This window comes from Cupressus sempervirens, chromosome 1, assembly GCF_028749045.1.
Source record: "Cupressus sempervirens isolate cs-2001-9-10 chromosome 1, ASM2874904v1, whole genome shotgun sequence".
Classification (NCBI taxonomy): Eukaryota; Viridiplantae; Streptophyta; class Pinopsida; order Cupressales; family Cupressaceae; genus Cupressus; species Cupressus sempervirens.
The window spans coordinates 794576498-794595045 of NC_143118.1; the positions used below are offsets into that span (position 1 = coordinate 794576498).

At 37.6% G+C, this 18548-nt stretch overlaps 1 protein-coding gene across 1 annotated transcript in view; it reads right to left on the minus strand.

Annotated features, from left to right (window-relative positions):
- LOC149580267 (WRKY transcription factor SUSIBA2-like) overlaps nt 1-13496 on the minus strand; it is a 31621-nt gene extending 18125 nt beyond the window's left edge. The window contains exon 1 of the mRNA XM_089790151.1: nt 12671-13496. Within this exon, the coding sequence (XP_089646277.1) occupies nt 12671-13192 (522 nt within the window). The 5' untranslated portion in view covers nt 13193-13496. The remainder of the gene's footprint in view (nt 1-12670) is intronic.
- Between the last annotated feature and the right edge of the window lie 5052 nt (nt 13497-18548).

Below are 18548 nucleotides of genomic sequence, written 5' to 3' on the forward strand. Positions count from 1 at the left end.
CATTACCTGAGACCAAGATGGGAGCTTGAAAATGCAACCCTGGCCACTCTGGTTCCTCAACCATCAATTATGACTAATTTAAGGTAATAGATATTCCTCAAATTTCTAAGAAACAAGAATCGAGGTACTATAATTTCAATTCTTTTTAATAAATAATAATTTAATGACACTAACACAGCTGTCATTCTCATACAGAATAAAGCACTATGTTTTACTCAACCGAAAATAATGCATCTGAGAGAACAGCGGACATGTCTGAGATGGGATCAAATGTGGTGTTCATCATCTTCACACCTCACTGGATCTGAGCTGAAATGGGCACGTCTTAAAGTTTTTGGAATCACAAATAACTCTATTTGCTATATCTAATTTGATTTTCTTGTTGGTACCTCATAGCAGTCATACCAATCTACCCACCAGATGAAGTATAAGCTAAGATGGGATTTCTTTAGTTTTCCCAATCCCAAGTCAACCTCCCAATATAAATCCTTGATTGAAACTGAGGTGAGGTGCTGATTCCAGTAGGCTTAGCAAAACTGAAATAAGTTGGGCATTTCTTAATTTTTATGAGATCAATAGCTAGCCTATGATCCAGCTATTATTTGATTCCTTGTGTTTTACCCATCAGAATATGATATATTGCCTAAAACTGAAGACCCTGGCTAACATAGAGATGGGGGATGTGTCAAGGTAAACTAAGATCAATATTTCTCACAATTTTCAGCAGAAATTCTATTATCTAATTGTCCTTTGATTGCATATTTCCCAATATTTAACAATCCTACCAAATATGACAGCATTAACAGCAACAAGAGGAGAATACACAATATTCTAATCATCTGTACAAGGTTTATCAGATGTGAACAAAAGGAGTGAAGGTTTTCTGTTACAAATGTAACAGATTACTGTCTGACGGACTACGCTGAAATGACCCTAGCTATAAAGGTCACTAAATCCCAATATTGTACCGTGGCAATTCGTCAAATAGTTTGCAAACAGGCTCTGATACCACTGAAATATCCCCGGCAGGTATTTTTGACTCTTTAAGCACCAAAAACTTAAACTTCAAGGGTTTGACATTCCGTCAAACAGTTAGCAAGCAATAAAGGTATATTCCTGTTTTAAAATCCTGTAGATGCACACAGGGAATTTTTTAATACTTCTAATATGCAGAGTTGAGTGCTTGATCATATACGAAGGCACCATGTGGAAAAGCCTGTTATGAGAATGAATAATAATAATGATGAGGCGATATAGTAGAAGAGATTTTTGTCTCTTTTATCGCCCTGATACTTTTGCTGCCGTTACAAAACCCGCGTCACACAATTATATGAATCACACTAATAAGTGATGCTAGTGTATGTCATAAGAAAACGGTTGCCTCTCGACATGAGAATGATAATGCCCCACACAAAGAATCTGAGACAATTCGGCCTGCGAACTTCATATGGAGTACTGCCGCTGATTTCTTAAACTCCCTCATCCCTTCGTAATACCATCGACCTTGCTTGCTTAACAGTCTTCAACCTCGGTTTGATGCGTATGGGTTCCTCCTGTGGTGAAAGTGGTTAACCTGTATGCAGATTATTATGCTTTCGGCTTGTGAGAGCTAACAAATGGAGTCGGATTTGGATTTACCCTATCAACAACAATGTTCAAATTGTCTTTAGAAGGGACCCCGTACTCTGTGCAAAATAAGCTGCCAACAAAGTGTGAGATTTGTGTGTGACCCGTAGTCGAAGACAATGCAAATTATATCACTGAGACAGTGGAGGATTACTGTCGGATTAATATTGGAGCGGTGGCTTGAAATTGCGCAGGTCTTTAGAGCCGCAGCGGAGGTTAGTTCACCTTCATAAACCCACGACTTCCCTTTTTCCTACGAATTTTCACTGATCTTTAAACAATGAAAAGAAGATGCCTACCTCGAGAGAATTCAAACGGCTTCTAGTTCATTCAAATCGGTTCCACCTCCTACTCGTTTCCAATGGTGTCACCTTATAATAGGACATTGGTATTAGCTTCAGTCCAGACTTTGATTCCAATATTAAACAGAAATGCTTGCTGATAAGACGTCTTCCGTTCTTTGAACCTTAAATGCTTATGCAATTTCTGATGTCGTCTGTAATGTATGAACCTGGCACATCGATGATAAGTATCAAAATCTGCTGGAGGGTGCTCGGCTTTGAATTCGCTGAAAGGGTTTTTAGGAAAATCGTAAGAGATGAGAAATCATATATATGTTTCCAATCGTCGCTAATACGGATGGATTCTCTTCCTTAATTCTGGCTGATAAAGAACAAACCATTCTATACTACAGCCATCTCCATGTAATTATTTGGCCTTAGGCCCCAATTAACGCTCTGATGAAATGACTGAATGTCACCTCCAATCTGCAATAATTCGGATGATATTTCACACCCTCAAAATTGCGTACCAATTGAGAGTTATCGTTCTCAATGGCCAACTGTGACAATTGCAGAAACCCTAGGTTCCACAATGCACCTGTGATTGAATCACAATCTGGAAATCAAGGAGAGATAATCAACTGCCTGATTCGAATGGAGCCCCGGGGTGCCTATTTATTCTTTTCCCTCCATCCTCTCCAGAGACTTCTAGAACCTTTTTAGATCTTATCCCTCAAGTGACTTTATTAAATATTTTTATAATCCAAGTCACTTTATTAAATATAGAGTTATCTTTTAATTTTTATTTATTTAATTAAAATAATTAATTAGTCGTCCTTGGACAACCAGATTAATTAAATTAATTAAATCGAATTGTCACCAAAAATTGGGGACATGACAGTCCACCCTTCCTGAAATTGCTTGTCCCCAAGCAATGGCTGAACCATGAACCAATCAGTCTTCCTGGATCCCAAATGTAAATCTGTGTATCATCCCAATCCTCATCATACTCCCGTGGAGAAATCATCAGTACCAGTGGCTGAGAAACTGTACTCAACATCCAAACAACTAACAACTCTGATGAAATCATCTGTAAACCAACTGTAGATGTCAGTAGAAGAAACCATTCTGCGGAACTCAAGCCAACTGAAACATCAACTCTATCAAAACTCAAACCCCTGTCAAAATGACACCTGCACCCAACTGCATTGTAGATATGATAACAGCCATAGGCACCTGAATCACTGCCATCAAATCCAATCTCTGAAAAACTGCTCCGGGCGTGTCGATGATGCAGGCCGAGTAACTTGCTACTACCAGTTTTATTTTCAAAAGATGGTGCCAATCTATCCCCTAATGGATGATAAGAAACTGGAGCCAATCTACATCTGCGTGAAATAAAATCTTCTATCTCTGTGTCAAAAGAACAATGATGAGCGTACCCTACCATATAATGCCGGTAAGAACCTCCAAACTCTGCTGCTGGCTCATCATCACTGAACTGGGAATCAACAGATGGCTCCATTTTCTGACTCCAAGTGACTGTAGGCTGGATAGGATCCTGTGCATTCTGCTCAACAAACCCTTCCTCGAGATCCCTGTGAGGTAGCATAGTAGAAAGGACCCCTATAATCTTCTCAACCAATCTACAAATAATACTAGTATCTTGGATGAGAACACCTTCCGTCACTTTATGCGAGTCCAAATGAACACATGCACTATCCAGCAAATATTCCATGAACGGTTCAGTGCAGTAAAAATTATATGAGGAAACATTAACATACTCCCCTTTACACCACAATTGGTCCTCCTGTAAGGGTGGCATACTCAGCTATACCACACTATCAACTATCTGAGAAGAATCAATCTGGAAACTTGACTCTACCGGTATCCCAAACTCATTAAGACCAACTTCTTCCAAACCCTGAACATGTGTGTCAGTCTCAACAATAAGCTCCTCAAAAACAACTGTAGGAGTGTACTTACCGTCATCTACCTCAATAGACAAATGAACTGGGTCTGGAGCTGGTTTTGACCGCAAATGCTCCAACTCCACGGTCACCTCCTTCAATTGAAACTGCGACTTCTGTAGATCTCGCCGTGTGTCCTCTAACGCCTCAGTAGTCGCTATGAGCTCTTGGGAAAGCTCACTCACCTCCTCTTCACGATCCAAGAGTGCCTCATATGCTGTACTCCCCCACTCAACCAAGTGATCACGGTCGGCTACCAATCGTAAATAATCCTGCTTCAATATCCGAACAGCTTCACGCAAGGCATGAATCTCTGCCAAAGAAAAGTAACCACCGCTGGACTCATCTGTCATAGAAGAACCCCAACCAGTAACAGCCAACAACTGACGAGCAGTATCAAAATGCTCACAAGCGATAGCAATGTCTCGCTCACTAACTTTCAACTGGCTAGTCACACGATGGCTCTGGCTGAACTGTCTCCAACAATCTTCTTCTGGAGCTCTTAAAGGAGTATCCTCAATATTAACATCCATATCTCGTGAATCATCTCCAAGGTCCATATCAATATCCAATTTGTCAAAAATTGTCGTACTGTTATCAAGCTCTTCTGTACCCAAAGAAACTGACAAAGAAGCTGTGTCTTCAAAACTGTCCATTTCATTCTCCTGGATGTCATCAAGGCCAAAATGATCCTGGGACTCATCCGTACACACTGGCAAATATGAAAAATCTTCAACACCTTTCAGCAAGAAGGGTCGTCTACATATATGAACCAAGCCCAATACCGGTGTATAAAAACTAATACCAACATCGGATGTTCTGTCTGCCATTGTCCTTGTATCCTAGATGTGAATGCAAGATGAACTCGTAACATTATCAGCTACCATATATGATCTTTCTGCCGCAGGGAGCTGAATGTCAAGCATGTAAGATGCAACTAAGCCTAGCTCCATGCCATGCTCATTTCCATACCTCTCCCAGTCCTGTAATGCCAAAGTTGCTCGAGTGTCCTCAAGCTCGCAAGAAAGCTTGACAACTTCCTCCTCCTTCCTCCTCAAGGCATCTGAATAGTCTTTGGCAAGGCTTAGAAGATGATCACGGTCTGATAGAAGATGAAAATAGCTCAACTTCGTCGTTCCCATTCCTTCACCAATTGCATGTAAGTCACAGCAAGAAGAATTCGCCTGAACTCCCTTATGTCTTCCTTGTAACTGAATCATCTGGATGTGCTCTTCTAACATCTCCCGCATCCTGTAATGATGAGATAAAGAAGCCACAATACTATCTTTGCTTACCTTCAGCTGGCTGGACAAATCATGTGAAGTACTACCAGTTTCATCCTTATGTGACGAAGCATCTAACTGAGCCTGGTACTCTCTGTCAGCAAGATAAATGCTCGATGTCTGCTCATTTTCACCAGGTATCTCATCACCATGCACAATGACATCTTCATCATCATCTGAACTCACTTCACTGTAATCATTGCTTGTCGAAACCAAACTACCCTGAGTACATGAGACATCACCTTTGGGAAACTCGTATTCAACTGTCTCAACTTGAGTGTCAAGTTGACAGTTACTATCCATCAGCGTAATATCCTTCACCACTTCTTCCTGTGACCGAACTGAAGCCTCTGACTGGTTGCACACTTGTTTCTCGAACTCCTCATTAAGGTTCCTAGTAGCATCTCTCATTGTATCAGTCAACGCTTTGGGAGAAGATTTGTCAAAACGGAATCCAGTTGATTTATTCACCTTAGCTGGGACGGACAGCCTGTCAAGCATACGGTGGTGTTTAACCAACAGTTCAGACATGTTATGTTTGATTTTTTTGAGCTCATCCTGAATACCTGAATAGTCCTCCTTTCCACACTTCTGACTCTGAATACTGCGTCTATTGCTTGTCCGAGATTGTGTCCTCGGAGACTTTGTGCTGTATTTGTCCATCTTGGTTGAAGTAGAGTGCTGATCACTCATGTAAGTCGGTTCTCACCCCACAGGATGGCAAGAAAACCGGCTCTGATACCACTGAAATGACCCTAGCTATAAAGGTCACTAAATCCCAATATTGTACCGTGGCAATTCGTCAAATAGTTTGCAAACAGGCTCTGATACCACTGAAATATCCCCGGCAGGTATTTTTGACTCTTTAAGCACCAAAAACTTAAACTTCAAGGGTTTGACATTCCGTCAAACAGTTAGCAAGCAATAAAGGTATATTCCTGTTTTAAAATCCTGTAGATGCACACAGGGAATTTTTTAATACTTCTAATATGCAGAGTTGAGTGCTTGATCATATACGAAGGCACCATGTGGAAAAGCATGTTATGAGAATGAATAATAATAATGATGAGGCGATATAGTAGAAGAGATTTTTTGTCTCTTTTATCGCCCTGATACTTTTGCTGCCGTTACAAAACCCGCGTCACACAATTATATGAATCACACTAATAAGTGATGCTAGTGTATGTCATAAGAAAACGGTTGCCTCTCGACATGAGAATGATAATGCCCCACACAAAGAATCTGAGACAATTCGGCCTGCGAACTTCATATGGAGTACTGCCGCTGATTTCTTAAACTCCCTCATCCCTTCGTAATACCATCGACCTTGCTTGCTTAACAGTCTTCAACCTCGGTTTGATGCGTATGGGTTCCTCCTGTGGTGAAAGTGGTTAACCTGTATGCAGATTATTATGCTTTCGGCTTGTGAGAGCTAACAAATGGAGTCGAATTTGGATTTACCCTATCAACAACAATGTTCAAATTGTCTTTAGAAGGGACCCCGTACTCTGTGCAAAATAAGCCGCCAACTAAGTGTGAGATTTGTGTGTGACCCGTAGTCGAAGACAATGCAAATTATATCACTGAGACAGTGGAGGATTACTGTCGGATTAATATTGGAGCGGTGGCTTGAAATTGCGCAGGTCTTTAGAGCCGCAGCGGAGGTTAGTTCACCTTCATAAACCCACGACTTCCCTTTTTCCTACGAATTTTCACTGATCTTTAAACAATGAAAAGAAGATGCCTACCTCGAGAGAATTCAAACGGCTTCTAGTTCATTCAAATCGGTTCCACCTCCTACTCGTTTCCAATGGTGTCACCTTATAATAGGACATTGGTATTAGCTTCAGTCCAGACTTTGATTCCAATATTAAACAGAAATGCTTGCTGATAAGATGTCTTCCGTTCTTTGAACCTTAAATGCTTATGCAATTTTTGATGTCGTCTGTAATGTATGAACCTGGCACATCGATGATAAGTATCAAAATCTGCTGGAGGGTGCTCGACTTTGAATTCGCTGAAAGGGTTTTTAGGAAAATCGTAAGAGATGAGAAATCATATATATGTTTCCAATCGTCGCTAATACGGATGGATTCTCTTCCTTAATTCTGGCTGATAAAGAACAAACCATTCTATACTACAGCCATCTCCATGTAATTATTTGGCCTTAGGCCCCAATTAACGCTCTGATGAAATGACTGAATGTCACCTCCAATCTGCAATAATTCGGATGATATTTCACACCCTCAAAATTGCGTACCAATTGAGAGTTATCGTTCTCAATGGCCAACTGTGACAATTGCAGAAACCCTAGGTTCCACAATGCACCTGTGATTGAATCACAATCTGGAAATCAAGGAGAGATAATCAACTGCCTGATTCGAATGGAGCCCCGGGGTGCCTATTTATTCTTTTCCCTCCATCCTCTCCAGAGACTTCTAGAACCTTTTTAGATCTTATCCCTCAAGTGACTTTATTAAATATTTTTATAATCCAAGTCACTTTATTAAATATAGAGTTATCTTTTAATTTTTATTTATTTAATTAAAATAATTAATTAGTCGTCCTTGGACAACCAGATTAATTAAATTAATTAAATCGAATTGTCACCAAAAATTGGGGACATGACATACGCTAAAATCCCTGAGTAACCAAGTACTGATCAATCTTTATGTACCAAGCCCTAGGGGCCTGTTTAAGACCATAGAGGGCCTTCTGTAGTCTACATTTGGTTCTGAACCGACAAACTTGAAACCTGGGGGCTGCGTCATGTAGACTTCTTCCTGTAATTCAACATTGAGAAAAGCACTCTTCACATCCATCTGATGAACTTTCCACCCATACTGAGCTGCAATGGCAAGAAGAATGCGAATAGTGCTCATCTTGGCCGTCGGAGCAAATGTCTCCTCATAGTCAATGCCTTCACGCTAGATGAATCCTCGAGCAACAAGTCTGGCTTTGTATTTGTCCAAGGTACCATCTGCATGGTACTTCACCTTATAGACCCATTTACAGCTAATGGGTTTCTTCTTAGGAGGGAGATCTGAAAGAACCTAGGTGTGGTTCTTTTGAAGACTCTGAAGCTCAATATCCATTGCCTATTCCCTTTTGGAATTCCTTTGGCCTCTGCATATGTCTGGGGCTCAAGGATACTGTGGATGTTGGCCATAAGAGCTATATTAACTGTGTTGTGCTGAATGCTCTTATTTCTGGAGTTTCTACCCTCAATGCGTTCATCAGGATAAAGATCACTAACTGTTTGAGCCCACCTTTTTGGCTGAAGAGTTAAGGAGCCAATATCAGATGCTACTGGAATAGTTGGATGAGGAGCAAGAGCAGGAGCTATATTATCTGGAAGTGGCTAAGGTGGTGCATCAATAGCATCAAATGACTCATATAAAATAGAAGAACCCAAGTCAGAGATTGCTGAAGGCTAAATCTCGAAATGCGGTAGGGAGGCAAAGAGTGGAAATAGTCTAAGTTCCGCATCAAACACAACATCACGACTGAAGATTAAACAATCAATATTTACATCAATCAGTCTGTAGGCCTTATGTGTCTGGCTGTATCCTGTAAACATGAGTTTTTGGCTTTTGGAATCCAACTTAGTGTGTTTGGCATCAAGAATCCACACATATGCTAGAGAGCCAAAAACTTCCAAATGGTTGATCCTAGGTTTACGACCAGACCAGGCTTCCTCAGGAGTCTTATGGTTAACTGCAAGGGTGGGTGACCAATTAAGAAGGTAGACAGCTGTGGATACTGCTTCTGCCCAATATTTTCTTAGAACATTTCTATGTTCTAGCATAGCCCTAGCCATTTCTGTGATGGTACAATTTCGACGCTCTACAACATCATTTTGTTGAGGGGTGTGAGGTGTGAACTGACGTCTAATGCCATTAGTACAGAAGGCAGAGAAAGCAGAAGAACATAATTCCCCCCCATTATCGGTCCTAAGAGAACGGATGGGGGAACTAGACTCTTTTTCTACTAGGGCTTTAAACTGCTGAAATACAAGAATAGCATCTGATTTTTGCTTAAGAAAATATGCCCACATTTTGCGACTGAAATCATCCACAAAGAGTAAGATGTACTTGTTCCCAATAACAGAAGGAGTATTCATAGGACCACATACATCAATGTGGACCAGCTGGAGTACTTTAGATGCCCGCCATGATTCACAATCCTTAAATGGTGTCCTATGTTGCTTCCCTGCTTGGCAAGCTCCGCAAATGTGATGGTTCTGGGTCTAGATATTAGGTAGGCCATGGAATAAATTATCCCAAACAAGTTGTGCTAGATATTGAATGTTCAAGTGATTGTATCGTTGATGCCAAAGGCTGTTGAGAGTAGATGATTTGGCAATGAAGGGACGCTCAAGGGAATCACCTAAATCTACAAGCCTATAAATACCATGATCTTCAAGACCGTTAGCAAGTGTAGTGCGAGAAGCATGATCAATAATTGAACACTTATTTCAACTGAAAACGACATCCAACTGAGGGGAGTGCTTTATAATCTAACTAACAGACAGAAGATTATGTTTCATGCCAGGAACATAACATACATTTAGGAACATGAGTCTTTTTCCTCCAGACTGAATCTGAACATTGCCCTTGTCGACAATATTGTATTCTTCACCGCCTCCAAAGATTACTGAGGCAGAATAAGGAGTGAATTCAACAAACCAATCACGCCTGTGAATGAAATGTCAAGAGGCACCGGAATTTATGTACCAGGCAGAAGATTTCACATGATCTACAGGTATGCTGGCCATAAAGGCATGGTAGATAGATTCTTTCTGCTCTGAGTGTTGGGCAGCATTGGCTTGCTTCTGATGCTATTGATTAAGATGCTCATAATATGTGAATATCTTAAATGGCACAAACTTCGAGGTGAGAAAATGAAAGACCCAAAAAAATCGGAGAAGTACCCAGAAGAGAGCTGAAAAAACCCAGAAATAAAATGTTGTCGAAATCCGGATCTGTTGGCTTGAAAATTGAGGCACCCACAAAAATCTGATGAAGACCGATTTGAGATCTCAAAAAAACCACCAAGAATATGTGATCAGAAAAATTTCCCGAGGTCAAAAACTAGGGTATCGAGGAAAACCCTCGTCGACAGCTAAGGAGGTCAACATTTGCAGACAAAAGGGTGGATTACTTTAAAAAACGGCCAATTCTGCTTCCCAGTGCACAATTATAGATTGCGACGTTGCTTAAAAATAGTCTATGACCTCCAAATAATGGTAGATGTTGTGTCTTTTAAAAAACCAGAGCCATCAGACACAAGTTGAAAAAAAGGCATAAGTGCAGGATTGAAGACGCAATTTGTTTTCTCAGTCGCAAGTTGAAGAAAAGGAACCAAACAACCCAGATACAGCAGCTGAAAACGTGATCTTTCTAGTCGATTTTACTAATCCGACATGAGCAGAGAGATCGCCAAAAATGAACGCGATTTTGGGAGATGATTTTCAGACAAACCCAAATTTGGGATTTGCAAACAAACTTGAATTCAGGATTTTTCCTTTAGGCCGAAAACCCTAGGCGGGTTTCTTAGAACAAGCACCAAGAAAAGAACAAAATAATTTCGAAAAATTTATGCATTGATAATTTCAAAAGAAATTATAAATTTTCAAAATAATAATGTATAAGGCTCTGATACCATGTTACAAACATAAATGGCAGAATACTTGATAATTAATCAGAGATCAAAATGATCTATATATACAAAGAGGAGAGTCGAATAGAATAGAAACAATCTATTCTAGAGTACACCTAAATATTAGAAACATTATAATATTTACAGACATATAATAACATACAATAGTGAGCATTAAAAAGAAACATAAAGATTATTTTAATAGTTTCTAAGCCCTTTCAAACTCTCCCTTGATGTCCTTTTTATCAAATCATTACAATCCCAGTATGAAGTAAAAGAACACTAAACAGAGCAAAAAAGAGAATATTGATTTATCAGAAAGTTCAAAATACTCTATTGGCTGAAAAGAGGACATAACTGACAATGTTATTGTTTTTTTATTGTTATTCCCCAGATAAGAACTGACTGAGGAAGCATTTCTTAAATTCTGCCAATTAAAATCAAGCCTAAGATGTGTATGTCATCTTAATCCCTATCTGAAACTAATTTAAGGTGGCCATTCTTTTCGCAAAATCATATGCAAACTTAAAATCTAATTTTTCTTGATCCATCAACTACAAACAAAATATTAGCAGCTAAAATGGGTGTGGGTCAATAAAAGTGTGTGTTAGAACTCTTCTCTTGATGCCGTTTGCTGATTTATGATACTCCCTCCAAAACTAAAAATTGCAGCTTAACAGGTTAAAATGTACAAGGTTTTAACCTTAAAAAAAATGGCATGTCAGCTCAAACAGAGATGAGATCTGACATGAGTGTAGATGTGATTGTGAACATCTGATATTTCAACTCTCAAATACAACTGAATTAGACAAATCAATACTTAGTTACTCCCGAGTCCTAAGAAACCCTATAATCTTCTTCCCTCTTTGATTTCCTTATTACTATTACAGAACAAACCTAATAAACTAAAACAACATTGACGCTGTGCAGGGGAAGTAAAGAAAATTACTTATCACAAGAAGCGTTGTTGGCATTAAACAGAACATGTAGCTGACATAAGCATTAGTTGTTTAATTGGCATTTCAAATCCTAACTAAAACTAAGCTAAATTGGCTAGTAGTTCAAATTTTCAGAGCCATTCGCAACCTTTTAATAGAATTTCTTTTTGATTCTCCCTTCACTTTACTCGTCAGAAATGAGTACAAAAGAAACAGATAACGTGGCTAAACAAAATTAGGTAAGCGTTTCCTAAATTTTCAGAATGAGAAGCAATTCTATATCTAATTCTCCTCCAATTTCATTTTTCCCCGTCGATAACAAACCTAAGGTGTGTCTGTCAACTCAATCCCTGAGTGGAACTATCACCTAACTAAAATGCCCATTTCTTAATATTTCCAAAGAGTTACATTCAGCCCTAAGATAATTTTTATTTAAATTCAAAACGGTATACGTTAGATAAAGATGCATCAAACAAGAACGGAGACAATAGTCAATTAACCTATGTGTGGGTGTTTCTATGCCTATAAGTCAATTTCATCTCTTATTTCCTTTCTATCTGTTCATAACTAAATTAGCTAACAAAACCACTGTGGATGCTGAAAATTGAAAAATATATAAGATGATTGTCAACAGAGAAGGGAAAAAAGAAATCAATCAGCTTCGGGCAAAGGATATAGCCGAACCGGATGTAGATGTAATAATCCGTCATCTCAACCCCTAACTGGAAGTAGACTAAATTGGATTTTCACAAACTTCGCAGAATCATATGGCATCCTGTAATAAAATTCTTGTCTGATTTACTTTATTCTGCTCTTCATAAAAACACTACCGGCGAAGAACAAAAGGCACTGTCGAGCACTGGTGTGTGTCTATCTACCGTAACATGCTCACATAAAAAAGGACTTCATACCTGAGAGTTGGAAAGCAGAACAGGAGAATCCAGCAAGGTAGTAGGGCTGAGACCAGGCGGAATGGTCAATAATGGAGATTTAACTCCACTTGGCGAAGAAAGAGCAGAACCAGACTTAAACCGAGCGGTATTTAATCTGGGCGCATTAAACCCTCCCCTGGCAGCCAATCTCTCAGACAATCCCCCCTTAGTAGCCGGTTTTGGCGCCTGTCCAAAATCCCCTAAACCAGTTAATTCAGAATTAGTCGTAGCTGTCACAGTAGTATTAGTCAGAGCAATAACATCAACAGAAACATTAAATGGATCAATTTGATTGATGCTCTTGCTTCTGCAATTAAGGCTTGACGGCGACAATGGTTTCAGTCTCTGCTCCTGCATCATTGGCGAATCCATTGACAAAAACTGTGAAAACGGCCGAGAATTGAACTCGTCCCCCAAAAGCGACGAAAACAGCGTTGTAGGGCTGGGCATTGGTCCCCAATCGAAAAAACTCATCTTGTTATTCTCTTCATCCCCCGCCATTACCCAGCAATTTCAGCTCTTCGCATACCAATTAAACACAAACGGGGTTTCAATAACTGTCCTTGAATTCGAATCCTTCTGAGAATAAATCACTACCAATGCACACATGTAATTAAACGCCTACACCCCAGGAAATCCCAAATGGGTGCCCTGAAATCCGAAGTGGGTGTTCCAAATATTGAAATGGGTCACCCCCAAAACGCGCCTGGACGGTAATTAGTACTCAGAGTGGATGCAATATCGTCCTCGCGTGATGCGGCTTCTGTTCAATGCCGTATATACAATGTATATCCCTCTTCTGCATGCTTCTGGCGTGGTCGGGTGGGTCGTATTTATGTGGATGAAAGACGATCAGACAACGAAGTAGACGTGTTGTTAATTCACTGTAAGATTGAATGGTTCCTCAACTAAATGACCGCCGGGGAAAACGTGTCGTTTAACGGGAATATCAGCGTCGGAAGACGGGAAAATATGCGGCCCCGTCAGATGCCGTAAAATGGTAATTTGACCGTAGGTTGAATATAATGATAGTGTTCTCGTGGGGTAAAAAGGTCAAAAATTTATGGAAGTAATTATGAGGTGCTGGTTTCACGATTCTGTCAAGTGTTGAAAAGTTCCCTTTAAGTCAGATGTTACTTAACAGAATGTGGAAGGATCTTTTTGACCATTGACTGAATATATACTGTGATTTTTATGAGCTTTCCCCATATTGAATGGTAGGGAAGGTCATTTTGAAAGGGACTTTCTATCTTAGTGTGAGTGGTGGAGAAAGTTGTTCCCTATTGGGGACTCTACATTGGGCCCTCTAGGATTTTGTGTACTTGTTTTCCTTCTATATGTTCTTCATCATCTCACAAATAGGTTGGTTGCATAGGTTACAAATATTTATTAAAGTTTGGAAGAAGGGAGGTATTACAAGAAGATAATCTTAATTTCTACAAAATTAAACATATCATAATAATTTCTATATTGTAGAATGGGAGTAGTTCTTTTTTAGTTACCCTATATATTGAGCCTCTTACTTGTATGCATATATAATTATAAGTTAATTTTTTAAAATTTAATTTAGAAGAAAAAGAAGATTTTAAAGTCTAAAATAGTATATGGGGGAGTTTTCCAATGAAAGCAACTTGGACAAATCAATCATTTTCATATGAAGTTGATTATATTTTGTTATTTAATGAAAATAATTGAAGATTAACATCAAAAATGGAAGAATATAATACTTATATTGAGAAAAACAAAATAAGAGTGGGTCGGATTAGATTAAAAATAATTATTTTTTTGTATTGTTGTACTTAAAGAGTGTCCTTAATGTAATCTTAGTTTTGTTTAATATCTTTGTGTTTCAAATATAAAATTCTAAGAAATTTTAAATATGTCATGGAATGGAATAATGAGTGAAATCACATGTTTTAAATTATTTTTTGTTTTGTGATCTAAAGGTGGGTTAAGTTTAAGCCTCTTGAGAGGAGACTAATCCACTAGAATTTTGTGTTTTTATTTTCCTTTATGTTTTTTAAAAATAAATATCCTACATAACTAATGAGTTATGTAGCCAGATGCTTTTAATAATAATTATAAGCTTAAAAGTATTTATAAAAAATTGAGATTATGTTTTATTATCTTGTAAAAATAATTATAAAAGGTCAACATTATATATGGTAGAAAATATCAATTATATTGTGAAAAATAAAATAATAAGGGGTGTTATTATTTTTAGGTTTACACTTTGTTTTTAGGTTATTTGTATTTAAGAGGGTTCCATCTCAAATATATATTTAATTGCTTTGTGCTTTAATATTAGATTTTGAACAAAAATTATTAGATTCATTTTTAAAGAGAAATTTCAAATGTATGGTCAAATTTAATAATGAGTGAGATTAAATGATTTTAATTTTTTACAATATTTGATTGTTGTTGTTTTTAGATTATATTTAATTTGTATGTAATAGTTCTATATGACAAGAGGTACTAGAAGAAATGAGGAGGAACATGATGCAAAGTTAAGGGTTAGGGTTTCAGGGTACGTGTTGGGCTCGACTAGAGAACCAACAGGATAGAACATGACATGGGAAAGAAAATTTAGCATAGCGTCCACCTAGTAGGGCCTAGGAGGATCAAAAGAATGATAGGAGGCACCAACAACGTGCTTTCAACCCGCAACACCTGGAAACATATGAACCTATTACAAATCGATAAGGTTTTTCCAAAATCTTTAATGGTCTCATAAGCATTTTCAAAATAGTGAAAGGGAAAGAATGGACCTAAAAGTTCCAATGAAGACTCCCACAAGGGAGTCCAAAATAGTGGAAAGAAGAGCCTAGAGAATGAAGGATAAAATAATAGAATATGAGAAATACAAGGCTAAACCCATGACTATGATGAATATTGTCTCAATTTGCATTCAAATAAACAGGTTGAAGGATTTAGTCGACCTTTATAGGGAGAGCACTTTTTTCATGAAATGTAGTAAACATTAGTACATTTCCCCTTGTTTTTCTACCAAAATTTTTTACCAAAGGCCATATTGGCCTATAATTTTATCTTTCTTTTTATTTTTATGCTCGTGTTGGTCAAAATTTTGACCAAATTAGGGTTTTATGCCCGAGTTGGTCGAGATTTCGACCAACTCGGGTTCATAACAAAAAAAGAAGAAAAAATGTTATGTCAGTTTGAGATCGATAAAGCTTTGGTTGTGACATGTTATGTTTCCTTCCCTCCATTGCTAGCTTGTCGTTCAGTCAAATAGGGCCCAACTTATGAAGAATCAGTTAGTGTGTGCCCTCACTTCTCCTATGTCTCCTTGTCTTTGAAAATACAATAATACAAAGCAAAACATAGAATGCAAATTTTAAAGTGCTCATCATTTGTCATTGTTTACCTAAAACCTTAAAGCTATCAAAATGTAGATATTAAAGACAGCAAATTCTGTGTCCATTCCCTTCTCAAGGGAAAGGTTAATGGTAGGTACAGCAGCAAAGGTTTGGCCTAGGTACTTTGGCTTGCTTGGGTGAAATGAAATAAGGATAAACTATATTTTGCATCGGTCGGACGAGGTTTTGTCTGCATCGTTGTGGGAGCTTTTTGAGGTAAGTCTTTTTGTGGTTTTTGTAGTGATGTTTGGAAGTTGATTTGCACAGAGGGGTGAGACAAAACCCTAATTTGTGGCATGAAATATGTTATTTAAGATCATCATTCCCTCATATGGTGGTTATTTAGTGCTAGCTCTTTTCTTTTGTTGATTAAACATGTAATTTTGATGGCTTTCTTCTACAATCAGCTAAACATTATTTAGCTTGCTATTGTACATTTAGCAGATATCCATTAAGGGTCAACTATCAAGCATGAAACTATTTATAAGGATAGAGACAACCTTGCAATCAAACACCACTCAAGCTATTATCATCTTAAGATAGATTGTGTAAGAACTGAGTAGATGTGAGGGGCCTACCCGTTAATTCTTCTTATCGAACCTCTATCTGCTTGATCTTGCTTAGTTTGAGAAATAAATCTACTATATCTAACATCATCACTGTAAGGAACAAAAATGCATATAGTGACATCCTAAAATGTTTGTCAAGAACATCAAATCATTTTTTACTCATAAGAGTTGGCATCATTATTTAAGGCATGCAATGAACACATCATTTTCCTTAAAAATGAAATTGATTAACCTGCCCTTTAATTGTAAATTGCCAAAAGCTCAACAGAAGTTTAGATCTTTCACCACAGAGCTAAGAAAGCAAAAATAACAATTTGTAATTAAAAAATGTTCAAATAGACACCTCCAATATTAGAGATATACCAACCAAGCTAAGATCAATAACTTATTTACTTTTTTATTCCAATGTCATGACCACATGTAACCTAAAATTAGCCATAAATTCCCACAAATAGGCAAAAATTTGGATTGTCAAACAAAAAATCTTATCATAAATAAGACTGTGGAAATTAGTCGTACTAAATTTTAGAATTCATGATTTAGTAATTTCCACCTTTTACTTACAATCCTTTGGCTTATGGTTTGTCTTTTCATATCCCAAACTCAAGGATCATAAAACAAGCCCTCTTGTAGTGTAAGGTTATTAGAAGATCCACACTATAGTAATGGCAGCTGTTGTTTCGACCTCACAAACTATGGGATTGATTAAGCTTGGCTTCCCTTAATCCTTAATGTTCAGAGTTTGACTTCACTATGATTTTTACTATTGTAATTTGAAAGATACCTTTTACATGTCAAAAGTCTCAAAACCTTATTTCTTCACATGTTAGAACCCAAGAAGAGAGATGTTTAAATCCCTCGATTGAAGTCCATATGTGGGTGAAAATGCAAACTACAGAATACAAATTTAATGCTATATCATCTTTCTAACTTCTAATTTCAAAATTTGAAAAGATTCACAAGTTAAAAAGGTAAGTCAGATTTCAAAACAATATTCCATGCATCAATCAAATGCCTTTTGTGGCTTGCATTTGCTATTGTCTTATAAAATTAAGAACATTATCCATAGTAATGATCTAGAAATATGAAATAAAAGATATATCTTACCAAGTAGTTTTTTGAGTCAGTGTAAGAATATTTAGTCAACTTTATCAACTGGATAAATTAATTTGTCATTGGCTACTAAGAGAATCACTAAAGTCATTCCTTTGCATGAGCATGGTTATTGTGCACTTCTATGGCCTAGAGAGCCTAAAATAGAACTAAACACATAACTATGTTTGTAATGAGAGTCATCGCCATCATAAAACCAAGAAAGACGCCTCTGAGGTGCTTGGTAGGCAAACTTGAGGATTGTGCATTGCTTGTAAAATGTTCTGTAAAGATGATATAAAATTATTTCAAATGTGAATGCTCTCGATAGTTAAATGAGTGCTGAAAATGGTTCTAAGTTCTCAAATCTTGTAATATTTGTACTTACTCCTGAACATCTGTCAAAGTAATGGAAACTTGTTAGCTTTGCGTGATTTACTATTTAGCATATGTTCTTTTTATTTCTCCATAATCTCCTACCCTAGAAATCAACAAAACAAAAAGATGAGGTGATGTTATAGTTTTTGATGATATAGTCATAGGAGATATTTCTCTCCATATTCAAACTAAATAAATGATTGTTAATGTCATCTCTATATTGTGTCACTGCTTCATATGTTGCTGAAGTCGAAGCAACACAGTCATCGTAGCAGGTATTCTTATTGTCATCTTTTGTTGTATCATTTTGACAGTAGGAATCACAAAAAGACATGGAGGAATTCATGTAAGATGCAGTAGTTCAATATATCATTTTACTTTGTAATAGTTTTTTATATCCTTGCAACCAATCTAAAGAGTTCAACCCTTCATAACTAAGTA